Here is a 27,174-nt window from a genome sequence, read left to right on the forward strand (position 1 = left end):
CCGAGAGAGGAGAAACTGGAGATGATACGGATGTCCTGACGACTTTGCAGTTAACTTCAGAGGATGAGAAGAAAAGTGAAGTGAAGTGAAGTGAAGTGAAGAGAACGTAAAATCCCGGAGAAAATATCAGGATCCCGGACGACGAGGAAATGAAGTCCCACGACAAGAACCAGTTTTTGAAGTTTCCGAAGGTGAAATGTGTTGAGGTCGAATATTTGAACCGAACGTCTAGACCAACATTACCCGCTTCGTCTGTCGAGGGATTTGAAGCAAAAAGTCCTTCCGTCTGACTTTTTGGTTATGCATCGAGTTTTTCCAAAGAATTGTTTAAGACATAAATTTCTGGGGGTAAGAAACGCACATTTGATGCTTCACAAGACCTCCATTTCCCTTAAAATTCTTGTAGCTTGAGCTCGTTTTAGCCTTTTTGTTGCTGAAGTTTTTTGTATATAAAAAGATATGACAAAAAGATGGCATAAAAACCAAATAGACGATGATAGGTGCAATGAAAACGAAGTCATTTTTCCTTAACATCTGAAAAACTGAAAAGAAATTTGAAGACAGTAAGGTCAGCATCTTCAAAACATTTCCTAAATATTACTTCCCTGTGTCATGATATGACATGCAAGTTAGGCAGCCATATGAACTCTCTGTATTCTTTGCTTTTATCAATTGGTAATATGTATTTTCATCTATGGAAACTTTGTAAGCAAGTTCAGGACTTTTTGTTTACTTTTTGAGAATTTATGAGTGGTTAGTAAATCATACCGTTAGATTACAGTGAAACGAACTTTTATGTGGCCATTCTCTCATTCCTCTTTTACCCATTCTGTGATGTTTAGCTTTTGGTAAAAGCTTGACGAAGATCATTCATATTCTAATCTAGCAAGTGTTAAATATCATTTTTGGTTGGTATTAAGAAACCTGCAACTCTGTACACCAGAGATTGTCATTATGATTTTAATCATCAGTTAAAAGTCAAAAACTAGAAGATATCATGCCTCTTGTATCTTCATAGAGAGTATCTTCATGATCAGTATCGTTTTAATACAATTAATCACTGTATTTGATGCTAGTATGCTTGTAATTGTATCCGCTTTGCTGTAATATGTTAATATGTTTATTATTTATTATTCCTATGTTTTTTCTGCAATTTAATATCTGGTGCATCGTAGTAAGTTGTGAAAATTAGTAAAAAAAAAAAGAAACAAGTGGTTGGTGTTAATTTTTTCGAATGGGGGCACAGTTTTAATTGAAAATACAACTCTGTCAAGTACTGAGTACTTACAAGTTCCCTAAAACTAAAGAAATTTATTTTTTAGTGGGCAGGCATGATACAGGTTCCTCAGTGCGCACTACTGTAAGGCTTCCTGTTTCTATAAACGACTTATCTGAGTATAAAGCTAAAAATACAAGCTTCGAGTCACCAACTTTATACAAAGCCATGTGCAGGAACACGAATATTACATGACATTCTTCATTTTTTTACGAGGCCAAGCCTTATAAGGTTTGTGTGTCCTGTAAACTGTCAGAAAATTTTATTCTTTAGCGGAGGAAGTAACTGGACTATCACAAGGAAGCCGTAGCTGCGGCATTTGTTTGTCCATAGTCTCCCAGTCCCTAACTCTTCATGTACTATTTTCATTCTCTAATTTCCTGCCATAAATGTTCCTGTATTTTCCGGGTTTTCTTCCCTTTTCGTTTCTCTTCAGTGTTCGTCATACGGCGCTCATTATTCTGCTGAAGTAGCTGAAGTTGGTTTAAATCGCGAAATACTCGGTTGGGGTCCGATACTTGCCTTCAAAATGCCATTAAAGCTCAAAATGGGGATTTATAAGACAGTTATCAGGCCTGTACTATTATATGAGGCAGAAACCTGGGCACTTACGAGGAAAGAGGAGGGACTGTTGGAAAGACCTGAGATGAGGATGATGAGATGGATTGCTGGAATATCACTACTGGAAAGGAGGGAGAGTCAAGAAATAAGAAGAATGTGTGGTATAAGTAATGTAAAGGAGAAGGCTAGGAAAGCTCGTTTGAGATACTATGGCCATGTAATAAGAAGAGAGGAGGTGGAACCAATCAAGAGAGCTAAGAACATGCCAGTGATGGGGGGGAGGAGTGTGGGGCTTCAACGGATCAGATGGATGGATGTAGTGAGGAGGGATATGGGTAAGGTGGGACTAGGGGAAGAAGATGCAAGAAATAGAAATAGATGGAGAAAGTTGACTCGAGCGGCGGACCCTGCTATACAGTGGGACTAATAAGGATGAAAGAAGAAGAAGAAGACTTGCCTTGGCAATCAAATAATACCACATTGCTACGAGTTGAGTTGGCCTTCTAGGGAGCAGAGAATTATACATTAAGAAAACATCTGTCCGCAACAGTATTTATTCTTTCACACTACAAATCTGTTTTAGTTGATGCTATTCGTCATTGCTGCATGTATATTTGGACAACTAATTTTCATGCCTATGAAGCAAACGAAATCGGACGTACCTCTGGGCAGTAGGTTACCGGTTTAGGATTAAATAATGTAAAGTAACATTCAAAAGGAGTTCTATAAGACCAATGATATACATATATATATATATATATATATATATATATATATATATATATATATATATATATATATATATATATATATATATATATATATATATATATATATATATATATATATATATATATACAGTATATGACTATTTATCACATCACCGTGATTCATATACAATCATATAATATATTTTCATATATGTTACCGAAGAGGAATTTTAAGTTGATAATATATATCGATCAGGACTATATAACAGAAATATTTCGTTGGTGCGTCATATATCAACAAAAATATACATATATATATATATATTTGTATTTACGATATATATATATATACACACACACAAATATATATGTATATATATATGTATATATATATATATATATATATATATATATATATATATATATATATATATATATATATATATATATATATATATATATATATATATTTATCATGTTGGATTATTCGTATATGTTAACGGTAAGCGGTGTAGTAAGCTGTTATTAGTACAGATGATACTGCAGTCTTATTCTCTTCCTAGCACTTGCATAATACCCGAGATGTTAAATACTTTTTCGAATTGTGTGTAGAGACTACCTTGTTATCTCTGGAAATATATATCTGACTTGAATTCATTGCTTTTGATCTATATTTGTTTTGTTATGAAGAGGGGGAAGAACGTATGTAAACTGACAAATCATGGTTCAAATTAATTTTATCACCTCATTTAGATTTCAAAGTTTGTGATAAGTGTGACACAAAACAAATGGGAAGTGATGTTTAATTATTCTGTGTGTATGCGTTGGTGCGTTATTACTTGTATCTTTTGTGAATGTGTAAATACACTGTATGTGTTTGCTTATATCAGTAGAAGTGGCGAAGGATTTAGCAAGCATTAACGCTAAGTAGATTGAACTAAAAACAAGATTTACCTTGGGTAGATTTCTCCGTTCCTGGGATGCTATGGAGGATCGTCCTGACATTTGATAAGCTTTCAAGTCTCACTTGGTAAATTAGGACTTTATAAGTGCATTAGAAATGGTTAACTGAGTATCGAATGTCGTTATTTTGCGCAAATGACTTTTTGTCATTCATACTTTTCAGTACTTGCTTATAATTACGGTTTTTTGGCAGCCTGTCAAACTAGCACTTCCTAGGTGGAATACGCGATGCTGTTGAGGCTGCTGAATTTGTCTGTGCTGAAGTTTATCCGTGAATATGCAAATGAATATGTAAATGGTAAAGTGTTTGTGCGAAATATTTTCTTCACGAACGAGCAGCATGATACTGAATGAATACTAAATCAAAGCTTAATAATAAAACATTATTGTTTTGAGATGAAAGTAAGTGCATTTTATGCAAGTAGAATAAAAGATATGACATATCTTGAAAGCTGTTTGTCCTGATTTACGAATACAGCATACATTACGTAAGAAAATTTGCCGACAGAATGATCGTTGTAATTATTAATACAAAAGAAATAGAAGTAACGGTCTGAAAATCAATTGCTCCACAAAGCGTGGCGACGGGGTATTGTCTTGTTTTACCCCGTCGCCACGCTATGTGGAGCAAATGATTTTCAGACCGTTACTTCTATTTCTTTTGTATTAATAATTACAACGATCATTCTGTCGGCAAATTTTCTTACGTAATGTATGCTGTATTCGTAAATCAGGACAAACAGCTTTCAAGATATGTCATATCTTTTATTCTACTTGCATAAAATGCACTTACTTTCATCTCAAAATAATAATGTTTTATTATTAAGCTTCGATTTAGTATTCATTCAGCATCGTGCTGCTCGTTCGTGAAGAAAATATTTCGCACAAACACTACCATTTGCATATTCATTTCCTTTATACTCTCTCTCTCTCTCTCTCTCTCTCTCTCTCTCTCTCTCTCTCTCTCTCTCTCTTCAAGACGTAATAACACTGCTTTATTCTTCTGTTGGGGAAATGAGAGTTGTGCATATTTCGAAAAAGGTATGAAGTATGGTGATGGGTAAAGAGCTGAATAAACAGGTGCGCATATACAAGCCTGCCTATATGCGTATGTATGTATGGAAATGAACACGTGCACGCTCAGTTAGAGAAACCGCTTTTGGGGCTCTGTGTTTATCCCATTCAAGTTTGTGTGTGTGTCTGTGTCTGTGCGCATGTGTTTAAGATCTGAAAGATCGTTCTTCATTTATGGATCTTTTCGCTTAAAGATATTATATCCACTGATAAATTTTGAGTCACTCGTGAAGATGCCACGTTGTAATTGCTACCTCATGGTCTGAAAATATCTTTGCATTTAAATAAAGAACATGTAGTTCTTTTACGGAAGTTATGTAAGAATCTCACATTCACTGTAAGAAAATGACGTATTACAGCTTTCGTAACTTTAAGGCTAGAAAATTGGGAACCTAACTCACTGTATTCGCGTAGACTATTAATGAATTTAATGTTTGGGTAATTGAAGAATATCGTAGATCTTATATCCTGTAGTGTGTAGTTACGTTATTTTCAGTAAAAAAAATTTTTCAGCAGTATTGCAATAAAAAAAAAGCCGGTATTAGCCTATTTTAGTGTCGAGAAAATGACCTCGATTATTTTTGTTCTCATTTTGAGTGCTCAATGTGTGTAGACAGAGTGCTTACATATATAATTAGAATATTGTAGTTAGACATTAAATCCTCTGCATTTACAAGAAGTTATTCAGATCCGTCACTGTAAGTGGTATTAGTTTTGATGCGCTTATTCACTTATCCCTTGCGGAGACTGATAGTCTTAGTTTAATTATTACTTTACTCGTAAGAGAATTCATTTGTTTTTCTCTTAGAATCCTTAAGCCAATTTATGATATGAAATGTTTAAAGAAAAGATAAAGAGACTTAAAGGAGCTCAGCCCACTCTTTGTTATGCTTCCTAAAAGACTAAGTGAAATTAATTGACTCTCTTTAATAACAGGTTTGCTTTTTGCGCACACTGAAATCAAACAGATTTTGGAAAGACGAAGACTGCAAGGTAATCGCGTTTAAAGGTGCAGCTGAGGAGTAACGGATCACAATTATCGACTTGTTGAATTGCCCCTGAACTGAGCAGAGTTTGTTAAGCTCGAGTGCACGGTTTAATCAGCCGGAAAACAAAGCTTCAGTAAAGACAGGTTAAATATGACTGTAAGGGTTATATTTTTCAATGGCTTTAGACAATTTTATTAAAGGATTATGTGAAAAATACTCCTTTAATGTTTATTCATCTTGTGTTCAGTATTTGAAGTCCTTCTGTTTTAATCCATAATTATGTTGAAAACAACGAACATCTCAAATTAAGAATCAGTTACCTAGACTGTAAATGTAACGTGATATATACAATATATATATATATATATATATATATATATATATATATATATATATATATATATATATATATATATATATATATATATATATATATATATATATATATATATATATATATATATATATATATATATTTCTCTGGATGATGTAGTGGGACATATGACTTAAGGACATGAGATAGAAAAGAACCAAGATATAGAGATGAAAATAAGGAAACTATGGCAAGCTTTAGTGAAAGTAGTACCCATCATTTAAAGAGCATCGGGATTAATCCCAGAAGACCCCAGGAGGAACTTGAGGACTGGATTCACAAACTTCGAACCAGGCTTGCTCCAGAAGATCTTACTGCTTAGTCACAGAGAGGACGATAGAAAACAGAGTAGTGGAGTCAGATCCTCATGAGGCGGGCTGCATCCCTGATCCATATTCAAATATAGCAACTTGGGAATGCTTTAGTTAAGATAAGATAATGATAATAAGCTGTGTCACATAAACACATATTCAGGTAATATATAGAATATCCGTTTTTGTTATGAATTTTTGATAGTGCTACTGCAACAAACTTCGAATAATCATGTCTTCAGGTACTGAGTTTGTGGGTGAAATGAGTGCAGGGCCTAACTTATTATTATTGCAATGGAAAGTGGTGGTGGTGATGATGATGATGATGATGTCGGTGAAGTCGATGTTGACCATGATGATAATGACAGAAGTACACCCCCAAAGCTGAAAGTGAAATTGATGGAAGCGGTTCTGACGCTAATAAAAATCTTATTCCTCTTTCTACAACTTTAATATTTGCCAGTGTTATGAGAGAGCTTATTTTTCCGTTTTTATTATTATTTGTTCTATTTTTTATTCCTCTTGTTCTTATCATGTTTTGTTCTATAAATGTTGTTATGCTAATCTTTCTTGTTCTTATTCCTTATGTTATTCTGTTTATTAATATTGCTCTTGTTTATAGTTCTCGTTCTTGAAAATTTTGTGATCATCATCATAATTTTTAGTATCCGATAATAATAATAATAATAATAATAATAATAATAATAATAATAATAATAATAATAATAATAATAACCATCTGAAGTTCATGGACGACATCAAGCTGTATGGTAAGAGCATCAAGGAAATAGATACCCTAATCCACACTGTAAGGATTGTATCTGGGGACTCAGGATGGAGTTTGGAATAGAAAAATGCTCCTTGGTCAACATGCAAAAAGGCAAAGTAACAATGACAGAAGGGATAAAGCTACCAGACGGGAATAGCATCAAACGCATAGATGAGACAGTATACAAGTACCTGGGAATAATGAAAGGAGAGGATATAAAACACCAAGAGATGAAGGACACGATCAGGAAAGAATATATGCAGAGACTCAAGGCGATACTCAAGTCAAAACTCAACGCCGGAAACGACGAAAGCCATAAACACATGGGCAGTACCAGTAATCAGATACAGAGCAGTAGTGAAGTGGACGAAGGCTGAACTCCCCAGCATAGACCAGAAAACTAGAAAACACATGACAATACACAAAGCACTACACCCAAGAGCAAATACAGACAGACTATACATAACACGAAAGGAAGGGGGGAGAGGGGCTACTAAGCATAGAGGGCTGCGTCAATATCGAGAGCAGAACCACTGGGGCAATATCTGAAAACCAGTGAAGACGAGTGGCTAAGGAGTGCATGGGAAGAAGGACTGATAAAAGTAGACGAAGACCCAGAAATATACAGAGACAGGAGAATAAAAAACCGAACAGAGGAATGGCACAACAAACCAATGCAGGGACATTACATGAGACAGACAAAAGAACTGGCCAGCGATGAAACATGGCAATGGCTACAGAGGGAGAACTCAAGAAGGAAACAGAAGGAATGCTAACAGCGGCAAAAGATCAGGCCCTAAGAACCAGATATGTCCAAAGAACAATAGATGGAAATAACACCTCCCCAAATGCAGGAAGTGCTATATGAAAGACGAAACCATAAACCACATAGCAAGCGAATGTCTGGCGCTTGCACAGAACCAGTACAAAAAGAGGCATGATTCAGTAGCAAAAGCCCTCCACTGGAGCCTGTGCAAGAAACACCAGCTAGGTTGCAGTAATAAGTGGTACGAACACCAACCTGAGGGAGTGATAGAAAACGATCCTCTGGGACTATGGTATCAGAACAGATAGGGTGATACGTGCCAGTAGACCAGACGTGACGTTGATTGACAAAATCAAGAAGAAAGTATCACTCATTGATGTGGCAGTACCATGGGACACCAGAGTCGATGAGAAAGAAAGAGAGAAAATCGATGAGTATGAAGACCTGCAAATCGAAATAAGGAGACGAAATATGCCAGTGGAAATTGTACCCATAATTAAGGACCACAAGGCACGATTCCAAGATCCCTGAAAAGGAATCTGGAAAAACTAGATGCCGAAGTAGCTCCAGGACCCATGCAGAAAAGTGTGTCTACTAGAAACAGCTCACATAGTGAGAAAAGTGATGGACCTCTCAAGATGCAGGATGCAACCCGGAACCCCACACTGTAAAAACACCCAGTCGAACAGGATGACTGTAATAGACCAATAATAAAAAAAAATAATAATAACAATAAAAATTCACTATTACTACCATATCATGATGAACAAAAAATAGGTAAACTGATGACATTTAGTGTGGCAGTTTTAGAACTGTTCCATTGGTCGAAGCATTTTGTCAATGTCTAAGGGATCACCTCATGAAATAAAAGGCTGCATCAGGCTGCCAGCCTGAAGAGGTTTCTGATTCTGTGCCGACAAAAGCCTTAACTATCAGTTACGCCAGTTTACTTTTTCCGTTGATGGATGTAGCTCACCCAAAGGGAAACTGGACAATTCATGACAAATACAGATCTATCTTTAGATCTTTCACAGGCATGAGCATCAACGGCAGCAGAGTGATTGATGGTTTATGGTGTGGGAGACAAACAGTAACATGCATTTAATTTTGCTGAGACAACAAAGTTGAGCGCTCACCATTGGTGCTATTTGCGCGACCTGGCTCAGATAGCCTACTCATTGCAGGCATAAGCACATTGATTTCGCTATATTATGGCATGAATAATATGCACAAGCAGCGAATTCTGTTTTCGTTTAAAAGCGTTCGAAATTTATTCTATTGTCAATACGGATGCTTATGTGCACAAAGATGCTCACCCCCCCCACACACACACATATTGTACATAAACACGCACATACATATTATATATATATATATATATATATATATATATATATATATATATATATATATATATATATATATATATATATATATATATTACACTTACACTATATATGTATATATACAGGTATATATATACACATATAGGCTATATATGTATGTACGTGCACACACACACATATATACATATGTATACATGTATTTGTGTGTGTATGTGGGCATCTTTGTACTTCGAAAATGTATTGGAAATAACACCAAAGCGCTTAGTATTTCTTTCGTTTATTTTTCCTGTGGCCTAGGCCGAATATATTGTCACGCTGTTAAGTGACATATAAGCATGTATGAATATATATCATACATACTTACATATATATATATATATATATATATATATATATATATATATATATATATATATATATGTATGTATGTATGTATAATACATATAAATATATACAGTATATATATGCGTATATATATATATATATATATATATATATATATATATATATATATATATATATATATATGTGTGTATGTGTGTGTGTGTGTGTGTGTGTGTGTAAGTATGTTTGTATATATATATATATATATATATATATATTTTTATTTTTTTTTTTTTACATGCTTATAGGTCACTTAACAGCGTGTGACAGTATAATCGGCCTAGGCCAGCCACAGGAAAAATAAACGAAAGAAATACTAAGCACTTTGGTGTTATTTCCAAAACATTTTCGAAGTCCTACATTTTAAGCGGCCTAAGTTATCGACCTAAAACAATTGTACCTACAAAATGTGTTGACAATAACACGAAAGCGCTTGATACTACTTTCTTTTATTTTTCTGTGGCCTTAGCTGAATATATGAATATATATATATATATATATATATATATATATATATATATATATATATATATATATATATATATATATATACATTGTCATAAACTGGGTCCTCTGTGTGGAGGAAATTGGAACAATTTATTATTATAGACTGCCTTTGTACTAAGGGGGTGTCCAAGTTTATGAATGAAAGGAAAACTACTGGAAACTCGCCTTAGTATCTTCCTGGATTTATGTAAATAATGAAGGTCGCCTTTGGAATTAGAATTCTTTTACAGTTAAAAAGGGGTTTATTTATAGAGAATGGGGCACGTATGAGAGACCAAAAAATGTAACAATTTGCAGGCACATAAATTACATACAATAGATCACTAATGCAGTAATTTGCAAATAAGCAATGTAAATATGAGGGGCCACAGATACAACAATCCCCGTTAGAACAAATGACTCTGTTATGCTAAAATGCATCCATTCACAGACAATAATACATTGGATGGGATGAATTCCAGAATAATGGTAATCAGTTAGGCAAGACGATTTCTGTGTGGGCAACGGATTCTTGCGATCAGACTGCAACCAGGAATGGTTGCGGAAGTTGGATGGCAGTCATGGAATGGTTGGGCATAGATTTGCAGACTGGACAGGATAGGATGGCTCCTGTAAGAGAGGTCAGGAGTTAGTACAAACACAGGGGGAGAAAAGAAACCTCTCTTGCTATTAAATAAACACAATGAATCTCCGCACTAGGGAGGAATTAACCACTTATATCACTTAAACTAATTTGCCCTTAATTTACACTATGGAGGGAATATTCGAATACTTATCACTGAATCATATTAGGTTGATTTCAAGGCAAGTCATGGGGCGATTCACGGGCTGCTCGAAATAGGGTAACTTAAAAAGGAACTAAGTTAAGTATACCTTATTTTTACCAGACCACTGAGCTGATTAACAGCTCTCCTAGGGCTGGCCCGAAGGATTAGACTTATTTTACGTGGCTAAGAACCAATTGGTTACTTAGCAACGGGACCTACTGTTTATTGTGGAATCCGAACCACATTATAGCGAGAAATGAATTTCTATCACCAGAAATAAATTCCTCTAACTCTTCATCAGCCGACCGCGGGAATTGAACTCCGGACCATCGAGCGACAGTCTGAAGCTCAACCGAGTCGGCCAAAACAAAGGAACTGCTTCTTTGTGAGGAAGAAAATGAGGTTTGGGGGAATGGAAAAATCTGGGAATTTCAGGGGGAGGGAAAGGGCTGGCTTATTGACTTCTTGCGGACGAAGTACCTAGGTCGGTAGATGTGTGCGCTAAACATGTACGGCGCGGCCGTGTACCGAGTTAGTTTCGCCAGCTTAGGAAGAAGCGCCGAACGTGTGGCTTGGGCTAGATTCATCTGCGGAGTGGCTTTCCTGGGAAACAGAGTGCGTCTGCCACAGTTGTTTGCTTCAAAGTCTCAGCCTATGTCGAGCTGCAAAGAGTCATACGGCCAGCAAAGGAGTGGAGGAAAAAATGATCTGAAGATTAAGTACTTAGAGGTTAAGTTCCTATCTCTCTCACAGCCTGGCTACGTCTCCATGCCCCTAACGGACTAGCTGCCCCCATATCACGTGATGGGGGTGAGGGGAGTTCGCTTATTGTTCACCCCAGGTCAGCTGAGGTGGGAGGCTATCCCTACATGAGTGAAAACAGGCGCTAACAGCTTTTCCCTAATTCAAAATACGCTTGGCTCTACCTCACCCACCATGTTTTCTTGGCCATACAGTCAAATGAAAGGTGAAAATGATTCCCTGAATAAATTAATCACTGGCTGTTGGACGAGGAGGAATAAATTCATGACAATATATATATATATATATGTATATAATAGATATATGTATATATATATATATATATATATATATATACACACATATATATATATATATATATATATATATATATATATATATATATATATATAAATATATATATATATATATATATATATATATATATATATATATATATATATATATATATATATATATATATATATATATATATATATATATATATATATATATATATATATATATATATATATATATATATATATATATATATATATATATATATATATATATATATATATTTTACCCCAAGTTGCCCTTCGATGTCACTCGACTGTCTTTCTTCCTGAAATTTAGGTGTGCCATTTATTCTGAATTTCAGTGCTTGTTGCTCCTCATGGGACGGTTGATTGATTGATTGATTAATTGAGGGTTATCTGGCGTCAATCCTCATGGGACGGGTTGGTATCGTTCTCGGCTAGCACTCTGCTGGGCCCACGTTCGATTCTCCGACCGGCCAATGAAGAATTAGAGAAATTTATTTCTGGTGATAGACATTCATTTCTCGTTATAATGTGGTTCGGATTCCACAATAACCTGTAGGTCCCATTGCTAGGTAACCAATTGGTTCTTAGCCACGTAAAATAAATCTAATCCTTCGGGCCAGCCCTGGGAGAGCTGTTAATCAGCTCAGTGGTCTAGTTAAACTAAGGTATACTTAACTTAATTTTGTTTTTAATCATTTTATAACAATTGTAATATATTAATGATTATAAATTTTGTTTGTCTTTTTAGCCTTGAAAATAGGACTTGTGGTTCAGAAACGTCGGCAACTTTAATAAAGTCATGATATCAACATGTCTGTCCCTCTCCCTCTTTGGATATATACAGTATACATATATTATATATATATATATATATATATATATATATATATATATATATATATATATACAGTATATATATATATATATATATATATATATATGTATATGTATATATATATATATATATATATATATATATATATATATATATATATATATATATATATATATATATATATATATATATATATATATATATATATATATATATATATATATATATATATATATATATATGTATATATATATATATATATATATATATATATATATATATATATATATATATATGTATATATATATATATATATATATATATATATATATATATATATGTATATATATATATATATATATATATATATATATATATATATATATATATATATATATATATATATATATATATATATATATATATATATATATATATATATGTATATATATATATATATATATATATATATATATATATATATATATATATATATATGTATATATATATATATATATATATATATATATATATATATATATATATATATATATATATATATATATATATATATATATATATATATATATATATATGATCAACTTCTTAAGCGTATATATATGTGTATATCTGTTTATATATTGTTAAGAACTCTTCAACAAGAGCCACAAATTATTTTTTTTTTTTTAAACCAGGTCCTCTGTTCAATAAATCAATTGCCAGTCCAGACAAAGATTTACCACACACTAGACTTTAGGTAATACGCACTCAAAGAGGGTGACAAAAAAAGATCAAAAGCCTAAATTTAACAAATGATTTATTTATAAAACAAACTTAATAATTAAAGTGTCCCCGAAAACCTGCTTGAGGAACTAGAAAAAAAACATGCACGCATATACAATACCCTCACACATACCTCAATCTCCTACCTAACTATTATACCGAAGAGTAAGAGAGAAATGTCACAGTAGTAGAACGAAATCAACACTCACTCACGTGTACACGATAGGCGGAGACACAGTGAAGAAACTTAACACTAATAACTGACTTTTTTCCTTAACACTAATATTTACAAAACAAATGAGATACACCTTAATTCCTACAAATAATAAACGTTCTGCAAATATGCTGAAAATACACTGAAACTGCTTCAGTCCGGGAAACGGTCTATAAAAGCTCCTACGGGAGCTTCAGCTTGATGCTTTGAAGCAATACTCCGACGGGGTAGTCCACTCACAGAGGAGAACAAATATAGGCAAAAGGGATGCTCACCCCCTTCTCCGGCCTCAGAAGGCCTCCTGACGATTCCCGGAGGATACAGCAGTGCACTCGTCAATGCAAGGATGGGCCTTGCTCGCGGGTGGGCAAAGCAAACCCACAGACAAGCTCGCACAAGAGGGCACAGGGCACACCCTCTCCACCAACAGCGGCCTCACGTTGAAAATAAGCGAGCGTCAAAAGTCCTGGCCTTGGCCAGAAGGCAGTGTTGCAGCCAACAAATGACGACGAGTGCAGAGGGAATATAGGATGCTGAACCTCCTTCGGGGAACCGAAACTATGAATCCTTGCCTGATGGAAAACTCCCCCACATCAAGTAAGGGCGACGAGAAAAGCAGCGAAAAACCATCGGGTGAAAGAGGCAATTGCTGAAGACGATACTCTGCTCGTTGAAGTATGAAAAAAAAACAAGCGGATTAATATAACTATATAACAATAAATACAAAATCCTTGAGAGGAGCGAAAAGAACCAACAAGCAGTTTCTCGTGACTTTTGTAGAGATGAAAATTTAATTTACGTTAAAGAGAAACTAGAGAAAAAATTTAATTAGTAGTTACAGCTCCTTCTCAAAGGAAAAAAATAATTTATTATTTTTTTAAGACAAGGCAAAAATCTAAGTAGAAAAGGCGAGGCAAAAATTAATGTAGAATTAAAATTATTCTTTTCTAACAGTTAAATGTAAGAACCAATAACGTTAAAAAAAAAAAAAAATCTAACAAAATTATTTGTGTTAAGAAAGAAATATTACCGAGGCTTAACTAAATACGCCTCAAACAGTCCTGTTAAAGAAAAGACAGTTAGCACAAAATATACGGAGTCCTGAAACAATAACACATGGCCACTTTATCCCCTAAACTCCATCAAACGACCTAGAAAGGACATCGGGTACAGTATTTGCATTCCCAGCTATATGCTGTATAGATAAAGGATACTCCTGCAAAAAGCAAACTCCAGCGTAAAATACGCTGATTCTTGTCCTTAAATTTATTCAAAAATATTAATGGATTATGATCAGTATAAACTTTTATGGCTCCGCAGAGGCTGACAAATATACATCAAAATGAATGATGGCTTTGACCAAGCACAAGGCTTCCTTCTCAATAGTCGAGTATCTGCGCTCCGCAGGTAACAGTTTCTTTGAGAAGAATGCGACGGGATGCATGGATCCTTCACAGTCCTTTTGAAGGAGGACGGCACCTATTCCTATGTCACTTGCATCAGTGGATAAACAAAAGGAGAGAAAATCCGGTGAACGTAATAAAGGAAAAGTTATTAATGTAGATTTCAAACTTTCAAATGCTTTCTGACACTCGCCATTCCACACAAATTTCACAGTTTTCTTTAATAATTCAGTCAGGGGACTAGCAAGGTCAGAAAAATTCTTTATAAATCTGCGATAATAGCCCACCATTCCTAAGAACCGTCTCACACCCTCTTATTCTGAGGTGCTGGGAAGGTGGTAATCGCTTCTACATTCGCTTGTTTAGGAGCGACTTTACCCAGGCCAATTTCATGCCCAAGATAAATCACTTTTGCCTGAGCAAAATCGCTCTTTCTTAGATTAATTACAAGCCCAGCCTTCCGCAGTGCCTCAAACAAAGCCTTAATTCGCTTGAGGTGTGTCTCCCAGTCATCACTGTAGACCACCAAATCATCAATATAAACAACACATCCTTCCAAACGACTAGTTATAAAGTTCATCAGCCTCTGAAAGGTGGCGGCTGCATTCTTCATCCCAAACGGCATGACCTTACATTCAAACAAACCATCACCTGTAACAAAGGCTGAGATTTTCTTTGCCCTGGGTGTAAGACCTACCTGCCAATAACCTTTTAGTAAATCGAACTTACTAATATACCTGGCAGACCCTACCCGGTCAATGCAATCTTCCACCCGAGGCAAAGGGAAGGAGTCTGTTTTAGTGACAACGTTCACCTTTCGATAGTCAAAGCAGAGGCGGTGCTCTCCGTCCGCCTTCCTTCTTAACCAAGACCACAGGCGAGCTCCAAGCACTACAGCTTGGCTCAATGAGATCATGGTTAAGCATATAATTTACCTCATCTTTGACTATCTCTCTTGAGGGGGTTCAGCCTATAGGGACACTGCTTAATGGGCTGAGCCTCCCAACATCTACATCATGTTGCAGGATATTTGTCCTACCTGGCGCGTCCTGAAAAAGATCTTTGTACTCATTGATTAGATTAATTAAAGATTTGGCCTTACCAGAGTCTAGGTGCTGGGAAATTTAATATTAAGATTATTTAAAATATCAGAGTTATTACTCAACCCATTTGGACTTACCGACAATTTGTCACTCAAAAAGATTCTACTTCTACATCTACGACACCTACTGGTTCAACATTCACATTATCATCCCTACTAATATATGCCTTAATCATATTTATATGACAAATTCGGGATTTCCGCCTCTTATCCGGTGTTTCAATTAGGTAATTTACATCATTTATTTTCTTAAGTATCTTCCACGGACCTGAAAAAATTGGGCTTTCAAAGGATTGCCAGGTATGGGAAGCAACACTAGCACTTCGTCACCAATATCAAAATTCCTTATACGAGTGCCTACATCATACTTATACTTCATGGACACTTGGGCTTTGCCAGGTGTTCCTGAGCGAAAGATCGCGCTCGATGCAATTTTTCCTGTAAAGTGGAGACATAATCTAAAACATTAACATCAGGACTATCTCCTCCCAGTGCTCCCTTACCACATCCAGGGGCCCCCTGACACAATGGCCAAAAATTAACTGAAATGGAGAAAAACCAACAGACTCATTAGGAATTGACCGTATAGCGAACAATGCATACGGCAACTCCTTATCCCAGTCATTACCTGTCTCAAAACAGAATTTCTTTAACACTGATTTGAGAGTCTGATGAAATCTCTCCACCTGACCCTGACTTTCTGGATGATAAGGTGAAGAAGTTATATGATTAATCCCTAGTTCAGTCATTCGCTTTCTGAAATATTTACTGGTAAAGTTTGTTCCACAATCACTTTGTACCAATTTTGGAAAACCAAACCTTGTGAAAAATCCAATCAGACAATCAACAACTTTCTCCGCCCGAATACTCCTCAGCGGGAGGGCCTCAGGAAGGGGACATCCTATCTACGATAGTCAAAATGTACTCATTTCCGCCGCGCGTCCGCGGCAAAGGGCCCACTACGTCTATGACCACCTCCCTGAATGGCTCTCCGACTGCCGGGATGGGAATAAGAGGAGCTTTCGGTACCTTCTGATTGGGTTTTCCGACAAGTTGACAAACTCTACACGATAAAACATGACTCTTGACATCCTTGCGCATCCCTGGCCAATAAAAAGATTCAGCTAATTTTTGAAAAGTCTTTCTTACACCAAAATGACCAGATAAATTATTTTCGTGCGCGAGGAATAAAAGTTTATCACGATACCTATTAGGGACCATTAACTGTCTCCCTGACCTCTACCTGATCCGCAGGTGCATCCGCCGACCTGCTAAAACGGTAGATCAAACCTCCCTCCTTGACGATTAAAGGTTTCGTCAAATCCTCGGGAATACCAAGGTTATACTCAGTAAATTCTTTACCTTGTTCCTTTTTGAACGTTTTCACGTCCCAATCAATATTAACAAAATTATTGTTTTCATCACTACCACTGCTACTACTACTACTACCACTACTACTACTACTACTGCTGCTGCTACGAGTCATACAGTCGGTCACCTGTCTATCAACTACTTCTAAATCAAGATTGACGTCTCCAAGGTCAACTTCTTGTGACTTTGAACGGGTCACAACCGAGACAGGCTCACACGATACGCCCACTTCGGGCACAATTGTCAAAATAGGTAATAAAAAATTATCATTATCAGAGGCCAAATCATTTCCTAACAACAGGTGAATACCAGGGACTGGCAAACTGCTAACTACCGCGAGTTTAGCCATCCCAGAAAAATACTTCGATTGAACATACATGTTCTCTAGAGGGTAAGAGGAAACAGAGTTAGGAAAACCCCCTAACACAACAAACTCATTATTAGCAAATTTAAATCTTTCGGGAACTGCTGTTTTCAAAATGAGTGATTGCGCGGCACCAGTATCCCTCAAGATTTTAACTCTCCGTGAAAAACACTTGTCACAATCGGAATATACTGTCCCGTCCGAAATATATTTCTGGAATTTCAGTCACTTATCATTTTTCATTTACTACCATCTGCCTTTGAATATTCTCAGTAACTAGTCCTATAGGATTTTGATTATTTTCAACTGCCTTTTCCGAAGGAAACAATTCATAATTTAGATGCCCTGTCCTGTTACAATAAAAACACCTTACCCTATTAGATTGGGAATTCTGTTTTCCGTAGCTCCAATCACCATTATTGGGCCGCTGGCTGTTCACAAAACTCTGTGATTTCACACTACCTTTATTATTATTACCATTACCTCTGTCATTATTATTAATATTATTATTACTACCATTCTTCCTATGACTCTCAAAGACCTTCCTTCCGGATGACTGTTTAAATTTCCGCTGGGGCTGAAGGAACCTGCTCTGGCCATCATTATTACCTAAAGGCTCTCTTATGGGTAAGAGCGTACTCATCAGAGGAGACGGCGAGCTCCTGTACCGAATCTATTTTCAGCTCCTCTAGATGAATACGCATCTCCCAGACACATGCCTTTTAAACTCCTCTGCCAAAACAAGCTCCTCAACTTAGCGAAGTCATCCACCTCTTTGACTTTAGCCAGTCATCCAGAAATTGGGTCTTTTTTCCTAGCAAATTCAACATAAGTTTCACCTACTTCTTTCTTTAAATTCCTAAATTTTTGCCGATAAGCCTCTGGTACCAGATCATAAGCTTTAAGATAATAGACTTCACACTATCATAATCTGAAGCCAGAGTCTCATCCAAAGTATTGTAAACCCTTTGTGCTTTCCCAATAAACCTGCACTGAATTAACGTGGTCCACATATCGACTGGCCACTCTAACTTCCTCGCTAACCGCTCAAAAGCGACAAAAACTCATTGACATCTTCCTCCGAAAATTGAGGCACGAGTTTCAAAGCCGTAAACATATTGAACTTGCCCTCATCGCGAGACATATTAGACTGAATATTGTTACTACCTTGTTTAAGGGTAATTTGCAAATTCAACACCTGAATTTCATGGACACGTTCTTTAGCCCGTTCATCGGCCTGGAGCTGTAAAGCTTTCAAATCTAACTCACGAATACGAGCTTTTTCCCCTGTAACAGTTCTAATTGACCGACCTTACTACCAGAGACCTCATCAATATTATCCCCCATATTTAACCATTCTTCCAAGCCGTCAGCTTCACCTACCTTTTCTAGTTCTTTCCTTTTCTTTATACTCCTTAGCAGCCCTAATCACCTGGAACAAAAGATGTCCTTTCTTTACCTCTGTGGCCAAGCCTAAATTCAGGAACCCGATATAATGTACAACTGATCTCTTTTGAGCTCAAACAAGTTCCTCTCCCAATTAGGATCAGCTAAAAACCTGACTACAGAAGCCTCTTCCCCATCCTCAAAATAATGCATTTTGATAAGTTTCAAAACTGGGGACCTGCTCCTATCAACTTAAATCACTTCAATGGCTCCTGCACCTCTCCGAGAGTTTCTTACCCAAAGCCTACGTTGCTGAACAGAGGATCCTGTCCACGGTCGCCAAAATTTGTTAAGAACTCTTCAACAAGAGCCACAAATTATTATTTTTTTTTAAACCAGGTCCTCTGTTCAATAAATCAATTGCCAGTCCAGACAAAGATTTACCACACACTAGACTTTAGGTAATACGCACTCAAAGAGGGTGACAAAAAAAGATCAAAAGCCTAAATTTAACAAATGATTTATTTATAAAACAAACTTAATAATTAAAGTGTCCCCGAAAACCTGCTTGAGGAACTAGAAAAAAAAACATGCACGCATATACAATACCCTCACACATACCTCAATCTCCTACCTAACTATTATACCGAAGAGTAAGAGAGAAATGTCACAGTAGTAGAACGAAATCAACACTCACTCACGTGTACACGATAGGCGGAGACACAGTGAAGAAACTTAACACTAATAACTGACTTTTTCCTTAACACTAATATTTACAAAACAAATGAGATACACCTTAATTCCTACAAATAATAAACGTTCTGCAAATATGCTGAAAATACACTGAAACTGCTTCAGTCCGGGAAACGGTCTATAAAAGCTCCTACGGGAGCTTCAGCTTGATGCTTTGAAGCAATACATCGACGGGGTAGTCCACCACAGAGGAGAACAAATATAGGCAAAAGGGGATGCTCACCTTCTCTCCGGCCTCAGAAGGCCTCCTGACGATTCCCGGAGGATACAGCAGTGCACCTGTCAATGCAAGGGATGGGCCTTGCTCGCGGTGGGCAAAAGCAAACCCACAGACAAGCTCGCACAAGAGGGCACAGGGCACACCTCTCCACCAACAGCGGCCTCACGTTGAAAATAAGCGAGCGTCAAAGTCCTGGCCTTGGCCAGAAGGCAGTGTTGCAGCCAACAAATGACGACGAGTGCAGAGGAATATAGGATGCTGAACCTCCCTTCGGGGAACCGAAACTATGAATCCTTGCCTGATGGAAAACTCCCCACATCAAGTAAGGGCGACGAGAAAAGCAGCGAAAAACCATCGGGCGAAAAGAGGCAATTGCTGAAGACGATACTCCGCTCGTTGAAGTATGAAAAAAAAAAACAAGCGGATAAATATAACTATATAACAATAAATACAAAATCCTTTGAGAGGAGCGAAAAGAACCAACAAGCAGTTTCTCGTGACTTTTGTAGAGATGAAAATTTAATTTACGTTAAAGAGAAACCAGAGAAAAAATTTAATTAGTAGTTACAATATATATATATAATTTATATATATATATATATATATATATATATATATATATATATATATATATATATATATATATATATATATATGTGTGTGTGTGTGTGTGTGTAATTAGAATGAGAATTGCAAAGATCAGAACTAAATCGCAGGCAATGAAAAGAAGGCATTTTATGTTCGACCTTTGGCCGATAGAGCTCGTAACACATTGTGGCACTTTCATGCATTTTTGTTGTAAGCTTTTTCTCTTTTGCTCTTATGCTTTATTGTTCCTTGTTTACTCCATTCAAAGGAAAATGGAAAGCGCTTGATAGTGTTAGTGTTCCGAAATATATATTTTGTTCGCTCGCTGTATTTAATTGCTTTTACTGGTTTGATATATTTTGACCTTGCATTTCTTTTTGAATATTTGGCCGCAGTTTTATAGATGTGCTGTGGAAATTGAAAAATATATTTTCCTGGATTCTTACCTTTATTGCAAAAACTTGATACCGTGTCTGGTTATATGCTTTGTGCTTGTATATACATCCTCCTTTGGGCTTAGTATTGCATAAAGGCCATTTGTAGACTCGACAAGTTCACCAGCATTCAGCAATATGTATATATATATATATATATATATATATATATATATATATATATATATATATATATATATATATATATATTATATATATATATATATATACTGTGTATATATATATATATATATATATATATATATATATATATATATATATATATATATATATATATATATATATATCGCTCATATGCGAGAACAACGTCATAACTCAAAAAAGGCACTTTTACAGGAGAGATGATTTTAATATTTAAAAATTTATAAAAAAATATCTAATGACTTTCTGCCATTTTGGCTTAATTCATATAACGTAGAAAACACATCTTCATAATATTTCTGAAGGTGCACGAAATTGAGCTCATAGTATCAATGCAATAGTTAATTTTGCGAAAGTATTCAGTTTTATGTCATTGTTGCACAAAATGTGATCTCCTTAGCGTGTACTAGGAAGAATTATGACGATATTTCTACAAAAATAGGAGTAATGACAGAGATATTATTTCAATCATTTATGGTTATCAGAATAGAACAGATGAATATGGCATCACAGTTAGCGAATCATGTCGCTAAAACATCATTAGAAAGAAGTAATATAAGTAATTGCAATCATTTGATACCTCAAAATTAAATTCCAATTTTGTTATTATCAGGCATCCATACTCTGAAATAAAATAAACAGTTATGAATTAAATCATAAAGTACATTCACTATAATAAGAAGCCTTTTCACTAAAACCGGCAAAATATTCCTAAACAAATACGTAAATAAAAATGTACTATGTCTATGCAAATTTTATTAATTGAAACCTAACTTTAATGTCGAGTGAAACTTTTTTTCTTATTATAGAATCAGTACTGCATATCAAAATAAAAGCAAATCTTGTAGTAATAGAAATAAGCTTTCCGTCTTATTTTCCTGAATAACATAAAAGCACATTGTAAAGTGTGTGACACTTCACCAACAGATTAGAGACCTTCATAGAATTGATGGTGATGCTTCGGAATTAGATTTTCTTTGCATAATTCCATTAGGTCAACTTTCTTCTTGTGTGGTATCCCTGGTTTTTCTTTTGAAGCACGGGAGCAGTCTGAAATCCTTTGACTTATTGCACTGCTTCAGTACTGTGCATTCCTTAAATTCATCTGCATACGAATGCTTGTACAAAACGGTAGATATATGATTCCTTGATGACTTTCAGCACTTTGATGTCACTTATCTTAAGATCCTTGACGTTCATGGGACCAATGTCATTAGCAATTGATTTTATGTTATAGAAGTCGTCAAATCCTAAATGGAAGACATTGAAAGGATCTCCTTGTTTCTTTGCAGTCCGAATAGCTGTAGCAAAAGTTTCGGGGACATAAATAGGCCCGCTTTTGAGGAGTCTTTTGTTTTGCTTTTCAATCAGGGAATGAGCTGCATCCCAGCTTCGTTCTGTGTGTGACCTTTAACTAAATATTTATGAGTAATAGAATTTACATCCAATTCCTTTACTGCATACAAATAAAGTGCTAGCATGAATTTGTTCTTTTGCTGGCCAGCACAATTGTCGGAATAGAATATTATGTCTTTCTTTCCTGATTCAGTGATACTTTTAATGTACTGTAACACACAAGTTCCTAGCTCATTCACTCCGCGATGACCGTTAGACTCATCCCATAGAAAGCAGTCGCATTTATTTGTTTTGATGTCATAGATCGTAAAATTCAGTACGTTCAACTTTGATTTGTAATAAAACACACTTACATCACCTTTCGGGAGCTGCATGACCGCCTGCAAGTCGTACACTGCCACTACAGAATCTGATGCTTTATCGATAGCCTTTTCCTTCCTTGATAGTTCCTTCTCATTTTGATGACTCTCAGCTTTCCTTTAGCAGTTCTTTCTCCATCTCTTCAGCATTATGATAGGATGTGCAGGTATCACACTGATCCTTTTTTGCAAAAGAACGATATGTTATGCTCTTTTGTGAAAATGCGATGAAAGAGAGTGTAATTTCAAGGTAGACCTTCTTCTTTGCAATTGGCAACATAGTCTCTGTGAATTTCAGCAATCGATTTGCTTCCATCAATGAAGGTCCTTGTTGTATTTGCTCGGGTATAATGACTTTCTACCTTAGGAATTGATTGAATATGGCTGGTTATCTTCTCTCTGATCCGCTCATCGACAGTACAATGATTGCCATGCTTTCCTCTTCGATCTTCTTCCATGACTACATCAGCTACCTTGTCCTTTTTTTCCAAAACTGTACGTATGGGTCGATCGTTTATGTCAAGAGTGTTCTTAAAAAAACCTTTGCACACCTAATTCTATTACAATTTCTAAGTAGATAGAATGCATTATTGAGTCTTCTTTGTTGTCTGGTACCACCCACTCTGATGTATCTGTACCTTGTTTGAACTTCCTGAATAGAATTTCGAATAAATTCACGCTGCTTTGTTATATCACTTAGATTCCAGTATGAAGTGAAAATCAATTTCTCTTCTTCCGTAAATTTATTGGAACATTTCAGTCGGCACTTTTCATCACACGCCGGTTTCATTTTCCGTTCTTCTCGCTCCTTATTAAACTTTTACTTCATTTCATAAGCTTTCCCTTGATTGCGTAGTCGCTTTTGCACATTCCTTCTCCAATTCTCAGGACACGCCTTTCTCTTTAATCCTTTTTGGATGGACTAACCAATATCGGCACATTTTCGTGAATACCGATCTCCAATTGCGTTTGGATTCTCGTCCAGGACTGCAGCAACTTCTGCACCAACGTTTGGAGACTCATTCATGACTGTTGCTACTTCAACTTCTGCACCAACGGTAATATTTTCAGAGGGCTGGTCATCATCAGCACTGTCTGTATCTTCTTCATAGTCTGGAATATAATGCTTATCTGCTACAGAATCATCCGAATCTAGTTCGTTGTCAGAAGACATAGAAGAGCTACTTGATGATGAAGATGAAGAACTTGACGAGGATGATGTAGAGGATGAAGATTGTATGTAATCGTTACCTTCACACTCTCGAACGCCACAATCAATTTCCTTATTCTTCAAAGGTTCACGGATGTGGCCTAGAAAATTGTAAAATGTGCGAATAAGAAAAAATTGCTGTGAAATATGAAAACAAGTTTTCCCTATATCTTCAACGTTCCAGTTGAATGTGAAACATCTATGAGACACATACAGGATACATTAAATTGAAATAAAGAAAACTCTCATAAGAGGAGGATATGTAAATCCATAACTAACCTAACCTAACCTAACCTAACCTCTAAGTAAATGCGTACAAACCAGCCCACATGGAAGAGTGGACGAGGGTTGAATCTGAAAACAACTAACCTACTGCTGAGGTACTTTCGTTAGATGGAAGAGCTTCTTTCTTTTCATCTTGCAGTTTGTTTAATGCCATTGATAACAATGCCTTACCTCTGCTATGCATTTTACTGAAAAAAAAATTAAACAAAACATGCTAAAGAAGTTCATAAACATGAAATGCCATAATAAAGTGCAGTGGTCATAATCTACATTTGTATAAATAGCGACATAAGTTAAAATATGAACAATGAATATATTTGGTCTCACACATACTTTTCTGCAATAACGACACATTATGGAATACAAAGACAGAGCTTATCTACATTGTGCAAAATGTTTGTAGAAATATTGACATAATTTGGGATAACACATTGAAAAGCTCATTACTTTGCTACAAGAACGTCACATTTTGAATAAAATAAACAGGTAAGTATCTGATATTTGCATGAACAACGTACTATTTAGAATTAAAACGTTATTGCAATGAACATTTTAAGACTATTAAACAACCAAAATATCACCAATACTGACCCATACCAAAATATGACGTTTTTCTTGACAACACAAAGCACTTTCCCTTATAACGGTTAAACAGGAACTGAGATTATGACATTGTTGACACCAAGGATTCGTAACACCAGGCCAGGGCAATAGTGACACTTACTGCCCTCTAGTGGTGAGTTTTGCAGATAGAGATATGTCGTTTTTACCACATTATAGAGCAAAAATGGGCAATCTTATGGTAGTCATAACTCAAATTTCCCATTTTTTGAGTTATGACGTTGTTCTCGCATATGAGCGATTATATATATAAATACAGATAAATATATATGGACTTTGCCTTTTCTTGGTGGTTACCCACCCAAGCACTGATCATCTCCAGTACTAAATTTCTATGATTGGACGATCAGTGTTGTATATATACATATATATATATATATATATATATATATATATATATATATATATATATATATATATATATTTATATTATATATATATATATATATATATATATATATATATATATATATATATATATATATATATATATATATATATATATATATATATATATATATATATATATATATATATATATATATATAAAGATAGAATCAGTTTTTTTAAGTTGCCTAAATTGTCGAACTAAAACAACTGAAACTACTTAAATTATTCAAACGATTAACACGAAGTCCCAGGTGTCACATGAACTTTTTTCCTCCTTGCAGGACGCCATGGCGACAGCCGAGATGTTTTCGGCAGAGCAACAGTTGCTTCTCAATGCCTCTGGGCATGGACCATCCCCATGGGAACCGGTCAGTCCAAATCAGCACACGTACATTGGCATCTACCTGATCATTGTTGGTAAGTAAGGATTCACTTTCTTAATTCACTTCATTTATGAGACAGACAAAATGTCTGAGACCTACGTAATAGGTGGATTTTTGTGTGGGTTGTATGTTTTCTGATGAGTTTTAGAACCTAGATCAGGATGAAATGAAGTGACGTGAGTCATTTGTTTGTGGATTTCATGAGTAATAATGTAATTGCTGTGGGCTGCATAATATTGAAAGCAATAAAAGATTGGTTGCTTGGATTATGCTAATGTCATTGGATATGCCCAGTTAAAAGTGAAGGATCAAAATAACTCTCCCACGTAATTGGTTGTTGATCCTTTGGAGAGTGCGATCCTTTGGAGAGTGCGATCCTTTGGAGAGTGCTTTCTTTTGCTGCACTTTTTAGCTTCATATTTGTTGCCTCTACAGTATGTTGTACCCCATCTCTCTCGTGCTTCGGATTTATCGTATTTATTTATTCCAATATTTAGCGCCATTCATTGTAGGCATAATGCTTCTACATAGGTTTCGGTCCCCAACCCCTGCGATTTTATTTGGGAATCTCCTGATAAGAGAGAGTATTATTAACCAGGAAGTCTCTTAGCCAGATGACTCGCCGTCTCTGGTTTGTTTCGTGTAACGTCCCTGGCATGGACCGTCGATGCTCAGAAGTTTTAGAGAGACTCTCACTTTTTAAAAGCCAAGCACTTTTGTCAAAATACGGTATTTCACACTCTTCGCAGCAGTTGTTATGCTTGTAAACGTTTTTCTCGTGGTGATTTATTAATAGATATATTTCATCTGTGCATTACTCTGTGCTGAGTTTTTCTTTTTCCACAAAGGCACATTACATGTTTGTGCTTTGAGGAAATGGTATTTTGTGCTAGTTGGAAACAGTGTTTGTTAATTATTTTACCTGTGAAATGATAAAGTTAATTAAAGTGTAAAACATTTTACCAGAATAATTCCTTGAGATAGCTCTGGAGTAATAACCCAAGTGTTAAGTAGCACCTTGAGTTTTAACAAAGTTTTTGTATTTATATTTGCTTAATCCTAGATTATTATTGTTATTATTATTATTAT

The 27,174-nt window shown here is 35.6% G+C and overlaps 1 protein-coding gene across 2 annotated transcripts in view; it reads left to right on the forward strand.

The window, feature by feature from the left end:
- LOC136841683 (visual pigment-like receptor peropsin) overlaps nucleotides 1-27,174 on the forward strand; it is a 754,051-nt gene that overhangs the window by 555,719 nt on the left and 171,158 nt on the right. For both annotated transcript variants that reach the window (XM_067108876.1, XM_067108875.1), the window contains one exon: nucleotides 25,984-26,119. In XM_067108876.1, the coding sequence (XP_066964977.1) occupies nucleotides 25,990-26,119 (130 nt within the window). In that variant the 5' untranslated portion in view covers nucleotides 25,984-25,989. The remainder of the gene's footprint in view (nucleotides 1-25,983; nucleotides 26,120-27,174) is intronic.

This window comes from Macrobrachium rosenbergii, chromosome 9 (assembly GCF_040412425.1).
Source record: "Macrobrachium rosenbergii isolate ZJJX-2024 chromosome 9, ASM4041242v1, whole genome shotgun sequence".
Lineage (NCBI taxonomy): Eukaryota > Metazoa > Arthropoda > Malacostraca > Decapoda > Palaemonidae > Macrobrachium > Macrobrachium rosenbergii.